General features: G+C 42.5%; 1 protein-coding gene across 5 annotated transcripts in view; it reads left to right on the plus strand.

The window, feature by feature from the left end:
* LOC143040622 (teneurin-m-like) overlaps positions 1-16,280 on the plus strand; it is a 988,429-nt gene that overhangs the window by 394,784 nt on the left and 577,365 nt on the right. For 4 of the 5 annotated variants that reach the window (XM_076211786.1, XM_076211790.1, XM_076211788.1 and 1 more), the window contains one exon: positions 13,093-13,233. The exons of the other annotated variant lie outside the window; for it this stretch is intronic. In XM_076211786.1, the coding sequence (XP_076067901.1) occupies positions 13,093-13,233 (141 nt within the window). The remainder of the gene's footprint in view (positions 1-13,092; positions 13,234-16,280) is intronic. 5 annotated transcript variants of the gene reach the window in all.

Consider the following 16,280-nt stretch of genomic DNA (forward strand, 5'->3'; position numbering starts at 1 on the left):
ACTGAAATCATTTCAGCCCTGAGGGAGATTCGAACCAAGACCGCCGTAGTGGCAGCCGGGAACTCTAACCACTGCGTGTGTGTGTGTGTGTGTGTGTGTGTGTGTGTGTGTGTGTGTGTGTGTGTGTGTGTGTGTGTGTGTGTGTGTGTGTGTGTGTAGTGTGTGAATGACCCCAGCCTGGTGAAAAAGATGAGCAAAGATTTTCTCCCCTTTTTTGCCTTTCCGTAGCACTTGGGCTGGACACAAGCTAATAATCACGTTGTCACATTATCCGGCGGCGCCGGATGCGTCCAGATGATGTTTGCAAGTTCAATCAGCTGAATAAAATCACCTGGCGACGGAAGCCAGAACTTGATATAACAACCACCATCCCCTCCTGCTTACAATCATAATCTTTTGAGTCTTGATGACTCATAAGTGAGACTTTACTAAAGCCAACATAAAACCTCAATGTCGGCGCCAAACATTATGACGTCAGTGTGACGTCATAATATCGGCGCCAAAAATTATGCCGTCAGTGTGACGTCATAATGTCGGCGTCAAATATTATGACGTCAGTGTTACGTCATAATGTCGACGCCAGACATTATGACGTCAATGTTACGTCAGCATGAGTGTGACTTCAGTGATAACGACTACTGATGTAACGATGATGTATTTTACGTCAGTGTGACGTCGTAATGCCGGCGCCAAACATTATGACGTCAGTGTTACGTCAGCATCAGTGATAACGACTACTGATGTGACGACGTTTTATTTTCTTATTTATTTATTTGCGTTCTTATTTTTCTTACATACTTATCTCTTTATTTATTTACTTATTCATAAGATTTTCCGTCGCAGGGTGGAAAACATATCCCATCCTGTTTGTCGTAGCTCCGAACGTGTACAAACAAACCTCGACCAACAATAACCTGTGCAAATGTTATTGTCTCCGCTAAAAGCTTTCGATACGTTCTCTATAGGAGACAGCGCCGAAGAACTTGAAAATCTCTTCCTTCCTTCATCTCCTCCCTCCCTCCTTCTCTCCCTTCCTCCCTTCCTCCCTTCCTTCCTTCCTTCCTTCCTTCCTTCCTTCCTTCCTTACTTCCTTCCTTCCGTCCTTCCTTCCTTCCTTTCTCCCCTTCTTGCCGATGGGCTTCGTGTTATCATGATCCATCGTAATATATGTAACTTTCAAAGGGATCAACCCTCAACGCTGCGAGAGTCTTGTGTGTGTGTGTGTGTGTGTGTGTGTGTGTGTGTGTGTGTGTGTGTGTGTGTGTGTGTACAAGTATATGTATAAGCATAGGTAGATATATGTATATGCATATGTACATGTATATATATGTACATGTATATGTATATGCATATGTATATGTATATATGTATATGTTTATGTATATATGTCTATGTATATGTATATATGTATATTTATATGAATATGTATATGTATATCTATGTGTATATATATATATGCATATGTATATGTATACATATACATATGTGTACATATATAAATACACAGAGGTAGAACGAGAAAATAAAAGACATCCTCTTGGTGAAACTAGGTGAAAGATGAAGAAAGAAAGCACTACTAAACTGAAAATCTATCAGCGCGTGACGAGAACGAAGAGGAAGAAACTGACAAAAAGAAATCTTATTATTCGAAGGAGGAAAGAAACGGGGGAGACGGGAAGAGCGAAAACGAAACAAGAGGATTTTGTGCAGAGGAAAAGGGGGAAGAGAGTCTGAAGGAAAATAAAGTCGAAGAAAAAATTCATCTCGAGGAAGAAAAGGACTCCCGGGGGATGAATTAGAGAAAAAGGGAAACGCCCAAAGACTTTGATGGTGCGCCCAGGTAGAGAGGAAAGAATTGTGTAGTTATTGTTGGCCATGGAGGAGAAGGGAGGTTTAATTGGTGCCAAGGAAAAGAAGGATATTATGCCGTGTACGGAGGCGAAGAGTGGTATGGTGGATGATCTACTTTCGATAAGGTTGGTTGTTGGCCAGTAGCTTTAGTTTGTGTTTGATCTGATCTTCAGTTTATATATGCATGCACACACTCACACACACACACGCATGCATACACACACACACACACACACACACACACACACACACACACACACACACACACACACACACACACACACACACACACACACACACACACAGTGGGCGTGGAAAAGGAGATGGCAGACAGGGTTGATGAAAAAGTACTGAGATGGTTTGGACACATGGAAAGAACAAGTGAAAAATAGATTAGTAAAAGAAGTGTGGAGGACAGAGGTGGGTGGAGTGAACATGAGGGAGCGACCGAGGATGAGATGGATGGATGGGGTGAAAAGGGTGTAGAGCAAGAGGGGAATGTCTGTTGAGTAAGGAAGGGAGAAGGTAGAAGATAGGGGTGAGTGAAAAATGAATGTGTATGAATGATACTGCGAAGCATGGAAGGGAGCGAGTTGGGTAAGGGGAGTTAGGGAGTGATTATGTACATACATACATACATATACCAAAGGCTTTTTCCCCCTTACACGGGGGGTAGCCAAAAGAAAAAGGCATAGAAATCACTCCCACCCATTTCATTTCCCATATATTCCACTCCCCTCCACCCTCCTCCCTCCCTCCTATCTTGGCACCTCCTGGATGACGGGTCATCCCTGCATCCTGTCCACTGCCCTGGGTCAGAAGCAGTGTCGCAAGACACAGCACATCCACAGCAAGGCCGCTTCATAAATTCGGCGACCCCCCCCCCCTCTCTCTGTCCCCTCACGCAGAAAAGGAGAAGACAGGGAGAAATCCCTTCGGGCTGCGTCAAATTTTTTCTCATACATACTTCCTCACCCCCCCATCCCCCATCCCCCATCCCCCACCCACTCCCCCTCATGCATCCCAGCCTTATGTACAAATGATAATTTGCCGCAGCCCGAAGGGATTTTTCCCCTTTTAATGTTTCTGCATGAGAGAATGGAGAGGGGGGGGGGTCGCCGATTAAATTAAACGGCCTTACTGTGGAGGTGCTGTGTCTTACTGCATTGTTTCTGACCCAGGCCGACGGGCGAGGTGAAGGGATGATCCGTCGAAGAGCCAAGACGAGAGGAGGGGGAAGACGGATAGTGGATAGGAGTGGAATGGGTTGGGATGAAATGGGTGAAAGTGGAATTATGACTTTTAACTTTGGCTACCTCCCTTGTAAAGGGGAAAAGCCCTTGGTATAAAGTATACATATGCATGTACACACACACACACACACACACACATACACACACACACACACACATACACACATATATATATATATATATATATATATATAAATATATATGTGTATATATATGTATATATATGTATAATATATATATATATAGTATGCATGCATGCTCATATACATATACGTATGTATGGATGTGCACACGCGCGTGCGTGTGTGTGTGTGTGTGTGTATGTGTGTGTGTTTGTGTATATGTTGTGTGTGTGGCGTTGTGTGTGTGTATGTGTGTGTGTGTGTGTGTGTATTGTATGTGTGCATGTATTTTATGTGTTTGTTTATTTGTGTATGTATGTGTGTGTGCATGTGTTGTGTATGTGTATTTGTGTGTGTGTGTGCGATTGCATATAGTGCTATGTTGCATTGCGTGTGTGTGTTTGCATTTATATAACAAGTGACGCATATAAAACCGTATGTAATGAAGGGATAAATGCTGATAATCTTTGTCCATTTGTTCTTTTGTTCCTAACATTTGACGTGATATATTACAGCAATTATCTTTTAATAATCCGGTTTAAACAACCATCAATTAAAATTCCAAGCTGCCGTGTCGACACGAAACGTGGAAGATCGCAGAGGAAGGCAGAAGATAAAAAAAAGAATGAGCGAGAGAACAAGAGAAATAAAAAAATAATAATAATAATCCAGGAGCGTAAAAGGGAGGAGAGGGGCAGGGAGTGTGGGGGTGAGGGGATGGAGGGGGCGACGCGAGTGTAGAGTCCAATATATGGACTATGACAAGCGATGAATGAGGTGCCATACCCTGTTCTCGTTTCTGGCATTTGTCGTGTAGTTAAGGTACGCGCGCACAATAAATATTTATTGACAATGCTGAAGTAATTTCATTAATCTTGACCGTGTCAGCCTGTAGCCGAATATTTCAGAAACATGTAAACAATTCACAGTTGATACTGAACATAGGGGTCTAGAAATGGAAATATTGAGAGAAAAGAGAAGGGAATTCTTAGATGATTGAAATAGGCTGGCGTTGAACAAAATAGAATATCTAAACGGAAATTTGTTAACCTTTTCAAAATGGCGCCATTCTATTGTGATGCATATATATATATATATATATATATATATATATATATATATATATATATATTATATATATATATATATATAATATATATATATATATATATATGTATATATATATATATTATATATATATATGTATGTATGTATGTATTGTAACACCTAACGTTTTTGTTCATTGAAGAGTGATCACTAGAGGTTTTGATTAAAGATTACGTTGTCTTGAAATGGTTTGGAGTTTTCACCTGAGTAAAATCACCTGTCGTTACGAACAAAGTCTCGAACGAACACTAAATCAAAGTCTTTCTTTCAATCAATTACATTCCTGCGACGATTTTCTTCCGTTGTTTTGAATAATTCCGTCACTAACGAGGTGGATGGATACGAGGGAATTAGAAAAATATCTTTTCATATTTACATTTTTCTCTGCTAAATCGTTACTCGTAGTAAATTAGCTGCTTTAATTTGCACATTTCCTCGTGTTTGCTCGACTTAAGGGACTAAATGAGTCAGGTTTTAAACAGAACTGCAGACAGATGTGAATACGCTGATTATCGTATTTGTTTGCTGTAACTGTCGCGTCGACGACTTGCATGCACCTTCATGCCCTCCTCGCCGTTTGTAGAAGCTCATAACTCAACAATGAATATTTATTAGATTGCGTCGCCTAGTCACGCCGTTGTCTTTACATCGCTACAGTTGAGATCTAAATAACGTCAGATCTCATCAGAAAAGAAGATAATGGTATGGTGTCATGACAATGTGTGATAATTGTAAGATTCGTATATTCGTTTTGTCTCGTGACTCGAGTTAACATCGACATGACGTCATAACGTCGTGAACCGAAGTGGCTTATCATTTAGTCCCTAGCCATACACAGCAAGTATTTATATTCAAAACCAACATTGAACTATTTTCTTGGAGGCCAGTTTCTATTTATGAGTTCATGTGGACCCCCCCCCCCTTGTTATTGTCTGTTACGTTTTAATGTCGTTTTGAACAATGGGTCACTTCTCTTCGTTGTTCTTTTTGTTGACGTTATCTGGTAGCGTGTTCTCTCAAAGACTCAGCGGTTCATCTTATTTGGATTCATAATATTTGAATCCGCTTTGGTATTCACGATCTTTTGTTTGGAATCCTCAGGACGTTTCCCTGTTTGCCCAAGTAATGTTTTTGTTTATTTTTCTCCTCTGTGTGTGTTGTCGATGCTTTTATGTAACAAATCAATGTGTACAATGCTTTAATGTGGATCTTTAACGTAAGATGGATTCAGTGCTCCTTTCAAAAGCATTTCGGATCCTCTTGAAAGAGTTTTTGTCTTTTATTTTTTTCTTCTTCTCTAATCATTAGTATTCAATAGCGTCTTTTCGGTCCCTTTCAAACTTAGATTTTAAGACCCGATACTAGAATCCTTTCTAGCATATATAGGATGAGAGGAGAGCATATTTTCTTCTAAAAACGTGTTTAATGTTTATAATATTCCACGCAAGCGGCGAGTTGAATAGACCAGATCTTGATACATATGTTTGGTACATACATACTGTATACATAAAAAGTATGAGAAAAGATACACAGCAGCAGATGTATTTAGTTGAAAGCGAGAGAGAGAGAGAGAGAGAGAGAGAGAGAGAGAGAGAGAGAGAGATGAAGAGAGACCTTGAAAGGGATAAAAACGTATCAAAGCAAGCGCCAGGCCTAGAGAAAAAGAGAGAAAAATGGGAAGAGAGAGAATGGAGGAAAGAGCCATAGAGAGAGAGAGAGAGAGAGAGAGATGAAGAGAGAGCTAGAACGGGATAAAAACATATCATAGTAAGCGCCAAGAGAGAGAAAAACGGAATAGAGAGAAAAAGGAAAGAGCCAGAGAGAGAGAGAGAGAGAAAGAGAGATGGTGGGGGGGGGGGGTAAAAGGTAAAAAGAGAGAGGAGATTAGGCGCGATCGGTCCATAAATGTGGGATCGAGAGATGGTGAAATAGGACGATGAGATGATCGTATTTAGGTGCCCAGCTTTTGGTTCTCTGGCGATTACAAAGGATTTATCTTTCAAATGCATCCACTCTGAAAAAAAGCGTGTCGGTGAATCCAAAAATTCTTGACTGAAAATCCAAAATTCTTGACTGAAAATTGTATCTTTTAAGTGCGACGCTATTAACGTATGCAATGGATTTCGTTTTTTTTTCTGTTGTTAATAGTGTGGTTTGGATTTAGGTTTCATGTACAAAAATTAAAATCTCTGGGCTTTATACTTTATGCTTCAGAGAAAAAAAAATAGCAAAAGTTATTTGAACAATATGGATTTGAATCATATTGAAACGATTATTAGATTATATAGATTATTCTTGTTTTATTCAGAGAATGAGGTGACTAAAAATAGATAAATAAATAAATGAATTATCGTGCACAGTCGCCTCCATCGCAATGCGAGCTTTTTCTCTATCTGATACTATACCTTCATGTCGTCCAAAGAACCATCACACAATTTATGAATAAATTGAACGTAACTGAAACTTTCACAAGGGAGGCTGATGATTAATCTAACAGTAAATCACTAGGAACAAACTTAGGGGAAGAAATTTGTAGTTTCAGGAAAAGGTGCTTTGAAACCGGAGAGAGGAAGACCATCAATAATTTTCTCTCCCGTACCGGTGAAGTGCAACGGCATTGAATGAAGTAGCTCGACTAGAGACAAATTTAAAGGCGAGGTATCACCCAGAACGGAAAGGGCTATAAAACCTTTATAAGCGAAATAACCTGACTAAAAATAGAATTATCAAACGATACAAAAGGGGACGTTAACAGCCGATATTTACTACCACCCAGCATAAAAAGTCTGGAGATTTATGGGCACGTTTTTTGAGCTACGTACGGGCATATGCAAAATATGATAGATGTAGTGTGATATGTTGTAAATATGTGTCATATAAGACACGAAAATATGTTTGGGAAAGTTCTGAAGTAAAATATAAATATATTCTGTCGAGTTTCTCATCAAATAGTAAATTTAATGGTAGAAATGCATTCATAAATAACTGTCGTTAGAAAATCGATCTTTAAGTGCAGTGCAGCTCAAGAATGTTATTTTGAGAATTGTAACGCTTCCCAAGCAAACAACCCACAACCATCCTCGTGACGTCAGCTCTTAGAAGTAAACAAGTTTTTGTTAAGGTACAGTTGATTTTACTTGCAAGTACTACAAAGGATCTTGTCTTACGAAACTAAAAAGTTAACCAGATCATAAAGACATACGACCTCACAGCTCTATAAGATGCATTAGCCTTTGTTTTCCATAGAATTCCAGGCAACTGTATGGCAGGTTTTGCTGGGTTGCCAAACCTGGTATTAACGTATCAGATTTTGTCATTTTTGGGTGAGCCAATTATTCTCCTATTTATTAACAACAACAAAGCATCAATGGTTCACGTGACCAATTTGATTTTTATAACTTTTGTACGCTTTGTGTTGATCTGGTATCTGTTAGTAGCCTGAATTGGTCCTATTGGTAAACCATTTACAAGGCATCAGATGAAGTCACAAAGGTTTCAAATCTTTCCTTCGTTAGCCTAAAGGCGGTGATTGTAAACTAAGATAGAATTCGCAAATCAAAATTATCATAGTCTCTTAATCGATGAGTCTGCGTGGTAATTGTATACAAATTCCTCTAAAATATATTGATGACGCATTGTCTGGGTGAAAACTTTCTTTAAATTTGCTAGAATAATATAATCATAGATTACATATGTACAAATAATCAGTATTGTTGCCCTTGGGTTCTGGATAGCTGCCCACGGTGAGAATAACTGAAAGACAAGTCTGACATAACACTGCAATGCGTCGAAATAACTTCAATCGCTTTTAAGCCTCTCTACATTGTCGCTAATTATTATATTTATTTTCAATCACTTGCATAATTTTGTATCATTTTGCTCGTAAAACACACTGAAGTCCATTTTTGAAATAGATCAACATGAAGTAGCATAGCTTGAGAGTAGCGTTGTTAGTAATATTAACAATTAGACACTTTTTCGTAGGTGAAAAAAGAAGTAGCCAGTTGTAAACCCCACGTTAGTGCAACATCTTCCTCATACATGTATCTGATTGGCTGTGGCATAGTACGAGTATAATCGTGGGTTGCGATGGCACTACCGGTGGTATTCTTAAAAAAAAATTCTTTCCCTTCCAAGGATTTATATAAGATTTATATAAGGAAAGATTTATATAGGGAAAGAATTTTTCTTAAGAATACCACCGTAAGATTCTTACGGTGGTATTCTTAAAAGAAATTCTTTCCCTTCCAAGGATTTATATAAGATTTATATAAGGAAAGATTTATATAAGGAAAGAATTTTTTAAGAATACCACCGTAAGATTCTTACGGTGGTATTCTTAAGAAAAACCTTTTCCTTTCAAGGGCTTATATAAGATTTATATAAGGAAAGATTTATATAAGGAAAGAATTTTTTTAAGAATACCACCGTATGTTCTTCTACTAATACGAGTATTTTTTCTATCAATAGCCTTCCTTTTCTAGAAAGTCATACATGTGCAAGGTAACTTCTAGGTATGAAAAAAACTCTTACTTGATAGTGCGCTGACGACGTAATAGGAGGCGCACTGGTCTCGTATTCGCTTAGTTGTGGGTTCGAATACCGCACTCCTCTCCAATTCCCAGCAGTGGCTGTTACCTCCTCCAGCAATCCAAGCGCACAGGGCAAAGGTGACGGCTACGCGCCTCCTGAGGTATTCTCCTCATCACCGTTTTCTTTTTCGCTGCCGAAGTAGGCTGTGCCCATTTCGGGTTGCCATGGAAACGAATAAAATAGCATGGCACCAGTGATAGTAAAGGGAAAATGTACCCAGTACAAAAAGGTGTAAATTTCTAACACAAGTATTCTAGAGTTTTCTTAGGTAAATTGATATTATTAGTACTAGATTATCCGTGTCTAGCAGTAATTCCAAATGACTTGTGATTCTATGCAAAGTTTGAAATCTAGACAAGTCTAGAACTTCAGAACCTGTGCACAACAATAGAGCTGGGTGCGCTCCTCGGCGCGTTCCTAGATGCGTTCCTCGGTGCGTTCTTAGATACGTTTCTCGTTGTCCTGACTCCCATTAATTTGCTCAGGATACCGAGGAACGCATATAAGAACGCACCAAGGAACGCGCCCAGCTCTGCACAGCAACATGGAAACCCCACGGAAGAATTCATACGACTTTTAATGCAAGCATCTTAATTAGTTTCATATTCATATAATTTTACATTCGTGACTATTATTTCATTGGTCTAAGAATAAATTTCATTTGTTAGGCTTACGTAATAGAATTAAGTTGTGGTTAATTCTAAAGTATGAACAAAGAAAAATCTTAGTTTTACTTTGATTTTTTCATTGAAAGAAAAATATCTCATTTTCTTACAAATTCATCACAATTTTGCGACTTTGACAACTTCCGAATCTGATCCACGACAATCTAGAATTATGAAAACATATATTTTCGTTGTGTTCATCAATTACTTGTTTACGAAACCACCTCTAATTTACGAAGAACTTGTATGTAACAACACATTTATTTTAAGTATTTAATATAGAAAGACGTAATTGCATATTACAAATGATTACGAAGGCGGAGCATGCCGACAGGAGACCTTTTGGTCCATAACTAGGTCGGATGCGGAAAAAATAATAATGATAAATAAATGGATAAATTTTTTAATAATATAGATTATAATAAATAAAATAAATGAATAGGTAAAATTAAATAATGAACAAACAGGTAAATGATAAATAATAACTTAATTCTAGATGAAGATTTTCTAGCGTGAGCTACAACAACAAAGACACAAATGATCTAAATAACCTTTTCACTGCCGTTGATAACGTATATGTTTATCTGATTGACCGAAGAAGAATTTCATTTAATCATGTAAAATCCCTGGGCAGTAAAAGAGTAAGTAACAGTTTAGACAATTTTCGAAAACTTCAGTAAAGTACGCGACTTCTGACTTGAAGAAAAGAGAGAGAGAGAGAGAGAGAGAGAGAGAGAGAGAGAGAGAGAGAGAGAGAGAGAGAGAGAGAGAGAGAGTCGGGGCCAAAAGAAAGAGAATTTAATGAGAAAGAGGAAGAGAATTCTGAAGAATTTAGGATTCTGTCAGGAAAGTATCGACGATGTAAAAGTATTGTGGAATTGGCTGACGGCGAGACAAGTCCAAAGAGCAACTTTTTTTTTTTTTTTTTTTTTTTTTTTACACTTGAAAGAACACACAAACGTACGCACGCGCAAGCTCTCACACTCCCGAACGCATACACACGTACATATATACGAAGTGCGCACGCACGCACACTCATACACACACACACACACACACACACACACACACACACACACACACACACACACACACACACACACACACACACACACACACACACACACACACACACACACACACACACACACACACACACACACACACACACACACACAAATACACACATAAGCGAGCTCGCAATTTAAGTGCACATTCGTCTTAGTGCACACGACCTTAGGTGTGTATGTGTGTGTGTGTGTGTGTGTGTGTGTGTGTGTGTGTTTTCACAGCCCTCGCTCCAGCGTTGACACTGATAGACTTGTGGGTGCACGTTTGTTAAAATTAATCTTTATAATTGGGGGCTGACCAAATAGCAGACCTTGTTTGCCAGTTTACAAATCCGTTTAGTCTGGTCGTGTCCTGGGACTCCATCCCATTGAATAGAATCCTTTGGATTTTACAAAGGATTACAAAGGCGGAGCATGCCGACAGGAGACCTTTTGGTCCATAGATAACTAGATCAGATGAGAAAAAAAATAATAATGATAAATAAATAAATGAATGAAAATATGATAATATGAATAATAATAAATAAAATAAATTGACGAGTTAAACACCATATGAGGACGGAGCCTTTATTTGTACGACGTTTCGCTTATTACAGCTTTTTCAAGTACTTGAAAAAGCTGTAATAAGCGAAACGTCGTACAAATAAAGGCTCCGTCCTCATATGGTGTTTAACTCGTCAATCTTGTCGGCAACTGCCACTTTCATGAAAATAAAATAAACATGCATAGGTATAGTTGAATAATAAAAAAACAGGTAAATAGTAAATAATAATAAATTGACATAGGTATTAATAAATGTATATCAAGCAAATAATAATAAACAAGCACACAAATGATAACAAAACAAATAATATAAAATAAATAAAATTCCTAAAAGGTAACACTAGAACCAATGGGTAAATTTAGTAAGCCAAACCCCATTCACACTCAGAGTTCTCTTTCAGGTCAACAGTATCGTTTGGTGATACACGAAGGAAATCCTTAAGGGTGATATGAACGTGAATTAGATATATGCAACTCACCTCTATATCCCTCTATTACTTTACCTCTGTATTCTAGTCCAGGTACACCAGTGGCCCAGCTATTCTCCAGGTAAAGTTGCAGACCATTGTAATAAGTACAGTGTTGTAACGTTAATATTGTACGTGATAATTGTGTGTTTACGTATAGAGTAATGCCCGGTTGTGTAAAGGCTTAATTAACACTCTGTGATCAATCATCTACAGACTCATAAACCCCATTCCTTTTGAGGGATGTCAATGAGATGGAAAAAGAATAGTCTAACGGTTGTAAGAATTATGTTAAAGTGCCTCTAAACACGGGACTGGGTCAATCGTAGTTTAATCTAATACCTTCCCTGACATGTGGAGGAAAAGGTGCCATGGAGATAAATACTCTCTTGGCAACGTAAATAGAGAAGAAAACGGCGCCACCCAGAACAGAAAGTGTTAAGGAAGACGCCATATATGTAAACAAACACAGCTTAACGCTCCAGCCCCTTTATCAGTGCCGACAGCTGTACATTACATCACTCTTGACGCTTCTCTCAATGTTCCCTGCAGCTTCAGGTCAGCTGTGTGCAAGGATCAGTACAGATATGTCCTTAATGTTGCAGAGCAACATAATACCTCATTTCTCTCCCCCCCCCCCAGACAGCTCAAGGTTCTGTGCAGCTGTGCCTTGTAGCCCCCTGCAGCTCTGCCCTCGAGGTTCACCACAGCTGTGACCTTTGAGAGTACGAGCAGATGTATTTCCCCCACTGTCTTAGAGTATTTATAGAGACCTTGGTGTGTGTATGTGCATTTGTCCGTACAGCTGGTATTGAGATCATCCCAGTTGTACTCTTTATTGTTTTAGAGTATTTATATTGTCCCCAGCGTGTGTTTGTGTGTGTGTGTGTGTGTGTGTGTGTGTGTGTGTGTGTGTGTGTGTGTGTGTGTGTGTGTGTGTATGGGTGGGTGGAGATGGGTGGGTGAAGATGTGTGTGTGTGTGTGTGTGTGTGTGTGTGTGTGTGTGTGTGTGTGTGTGTGTGTGTGTGAATGTGTGTGTGTGTGTGTGTGTGTGTGTGTGTGTGTGTGTGTGTGTGTGTGTGTGTGTGTGTGTGTGTGTGTGTGTGTGTGTGTGTTTGTATGTGTGTGTGCGTGTGTGTGTATGCGTACGATTGTGTGTATGCGTACGATTGTGTGTATGCGTGTGTGTGTGTGTGTGTGTGTGTGTGTGCGCACGATTGTGTGTGTGTGTGTGTGTGTGTGTGTGTGTGTGTGTGTTGTACGTATGTGTGCGTTCAGCTAACCCCCCAGGGGTCAGTTGGGGAAGACTCCCCATCCCCCAATGCTTCCCCCCCCCCGCCCCCGAGCTGCTCGCCTCCCCCCAAAAGAACCCCCATCCCCGCTTCCTCAAGCTTATTATTCCCTTTTGTCTCGTTCGCAGCGTGGCAGGTCGGAAGTTGGCACGACTCGGCCGGGTGCGTGGGTGTGGGGACGGGCGTCCACGAGTCACGTGACCTCGTCCTCCAAGCCCCGCCCACCCAGCACCTGACCCCCATAAGGAACATAGCATCGCAAACCTCAGGTAATCACGCAGGTCCTGATCGTAGTAGCAAGTACCCCCACCAGGAAGGTCCTCCATACCTTCCTCGTCTTCCTGCACGGCTTCTTCGTTATGTGTATTCTTACTTTCTGTCTTCACCGTCGTCACCACCACCACCATCACCACCACCTTCATCATCACCCTCTGGCATGCCCTCCGAACACGCAACCTTCCTTATTCAGCGTCATCATAATCATCATATCCACCGAGCCCACAAAGCTCGTATTGTTCCCTCGCTCATCGTGGGCACGGAATCAGATGCAAATGATAACCCTAATGATGATAATGGTGATGATGAGAACACGTTTCTGTTGTTTAAAAACGTTCTGCTTCCAGCACGCATGGACGAGTTAAGATATGTTTCTGGTGGTGTTCGTTCAGCACAGGATAATGTATTACCCATTTCAAACTCGTTGTCGAGACGTAGACGCAGGAGGCTGGGCCTCGCCGAGACGCAGAGAGCCTCAGGCTCCATCCCGGGGAAGAGAGACGCCCTCAGACAACGCGAAGAAGCATTTGGTAGGTCACCATCCGTTCGACCTCCGCCCCTACAGCCCCTCGGGGCTTCTGACGTAGGTCGTGGTATTTTGTATGTTCCTCATTACCCTCCTGATGGTCCCGTCTTTGAGGGTGACCCTTGGGGAACGGCGCGCCGCAAGGAAGACCCGTCGGGTCTGCCCCATCTGGAAGCGGATCGACGTAAAGCGTTTCCACCCGAAAAGAGCTCAAGGAAGAACTGGAAGATGAAGGAGCGTGGTTCGGGACGAGTTAGCGACGACGAAGATGTTACCTTAAACGAAGCGCAGGATAAAAGTGTCTCGACCTTGCAAGAAGAAGAAGAAGAAGGAGAAATAAATAGGTTTCATTTCAAAAAAGAAAAGGAAACCCGAGCTCCCGCGCTCTCTGTAGACGGAAAGGACGAGAAAAGTCGGGCAGGAGTGCGACGAAAACGGGACACTGAAAACTTAAGTCACCAAAAGAAGGAGGTCGCCTCAGCACCGACGACCGCCGCGCCATCTACCCCGATTCCCCCTACGTCAAGCGACTCCCTCCCACTTGCACCTTCTTATCCCACCTCCTCCTCCCACTCCTCCTCTTCCTCTACTTCTGCCACACATTCCCTCAACCCTCTGGGTTCCAATGGTCTCACCTCACCAGATCGATCGGCTCCCGAGTCACCGAAGCCAATTAGTAAAGAATTTGGGGAATCTGGGGTACACAAGACCCAAGTATCGAGAAACACAGATGGGCACTCCAGCGCCAGGGCAGATTCGGCTTTCGACGGCCAGAAAAAGGTCAGTTCATCCCCACACCAGCATCAGGAGGAAGAGGAGAAGGAGGAGGAGGAGGAGGAGGAAGAGGAGGAGGAAGAGGAGCGGCATCACCGCCTAACATCCCGCTTCAACGGTGAGGAAGATGGCGTTTTTGCTGTGGATGATATGCCAAGCGATTTCGCCTCTGCTTCTGTCCCCTCGTCGCCTCCTTCGTCATCACCCTCTACACCTCCTCCTCCTCCCCCTTCTTCTCCTCACATCCCTTCCTCCTCTCTTTCTTCTCCATCTTCTTCTTCTGGTTCTTCTTCGTCTTTTTCTTCGTCTACTTCTTCTGCTTCTTCTAACTCTCCTCCTCCTCGTCGTCCTTCCTCTGCCACCTCCTCCTCCCGGCTCCCACCGCCCACCTCACCCTCCTCAGCGGTCGTGGAATCTGATTTTGAAGTTTCCCGAACTGGTGGAGAGATGCCAATAACAGCAAATCAGGATGGGCAGGAGGGTGGGAGGGAACCAGAAAAGTTAGAACCGGGAACCAGAGAGACCCGCCAGGAAGAAGGAGGGGGCGAAGCAGGAACGAGCGCTGGTCTGTCAACACAGCAGCAGGAGGGAGCAGGAGGGAAGGAGGGGGATAGGGAGCAGCAGGAGGAGGAGGAGGAGGAGCAGCAGAGTCGGCTTCCCCATCACGTTGCTATGGCAACCTCGGTACGGCCAACAACGCCCATGACTACTGCATCTGGTGCTGCGGAAGCTGTATCCTCGACGGATATGGGGGGTGCATTTTCTCCCTCACGTAACAACGTCGTCACAGCCGCCTCCTCTCTTGACGACGGCGACGACAAGAGGGAGGAAGAAGAGGAGGAAGAGGAGGAGGAAGGGGGAAATCACGCACGCAGGCACTCTACACGTAATTCTCGCCAACACAAAGTGGACCTGGATTGGGATGTCACTTCACAGGTGAGTTCTTTCGGTCGGGGCGATAAGCCATCTCCGAGGAGCGAAGCCTATCGAGATCATTCTTCTTTTGGAGAGGATGAAGAGGCCTCCTCTTCCTCTTCCTCTTCCTCTTCCTCTTCCTCTTCCTCGGCTCTTGGCACTGGATTTGTTCCTCTTGCGGAACCGAGTCATCGCCAGCAGGAGCTGCAGGGAGCGGGCAAGCAGCGGAATGGGGGCGAGGTAACCAAAGAAGGAATGGAATTTCCTCAGGCAATCGGATTGCCAGGACCCTACGAGAACAATAGGGGCCGATCCGATGGCATGGGGTCCGGCGGAGGGGAGGACGAAGTGGGGAAATCACGTCCCTCGCTCCGCCCAGGCAATAATGACAAGACGAATAAGGACGGGGGGGATCCCTCCCAGTCGGGAGAGTCTCCGGTGGAAGACCCCCAGGGGAGGACAGGATCCGGACCAGAGTCTATACGTAATTCATCGCCCGGCCGTCCCTCCTCCTCTCCTGAAGATACGGAGAACAACGGTAGATACGCCGAAGAAGGGCCTCGGAGGAGCGACGGCAGGACTGCGAGCAATCCCGGAGGGAATGCGGTGGAAGGAAGGAGTGTCGACGGCGCCTCGACCCCACTTGCTGCTCATCTTATTAGATTCCAAAGTGGGGACCCTGAGACCCTTACTCGGGTAAATGAACACGAAGCTGCCAAACAATTACGCGCTGAAGACTCCGGCCGGACATTCCAGGCACCTCGAGGAGTCCAGAACGACGCCCAGGAGCCCTTGGCCACATTCTCACCATCGCTGTATCCTCCT

The sequence above is a fragment of the Oratosquilla oratoria genome, chromosome 29, assembly GCF_046742065.1.
Source record: "Oratosquilla oratoria isolate Oo_2021 chromosome 29, ASM4674206v1, whole genome shotgun sequence".
In the NCBI taxonomy this organism is placed as follows: domain Eukaryota; kingdom Metazoa; phylum Arthropoda; class Malacostraca; order Stomatopoda; family Squillidae; genus Oratosquilla; species Oratosquilla oratoria.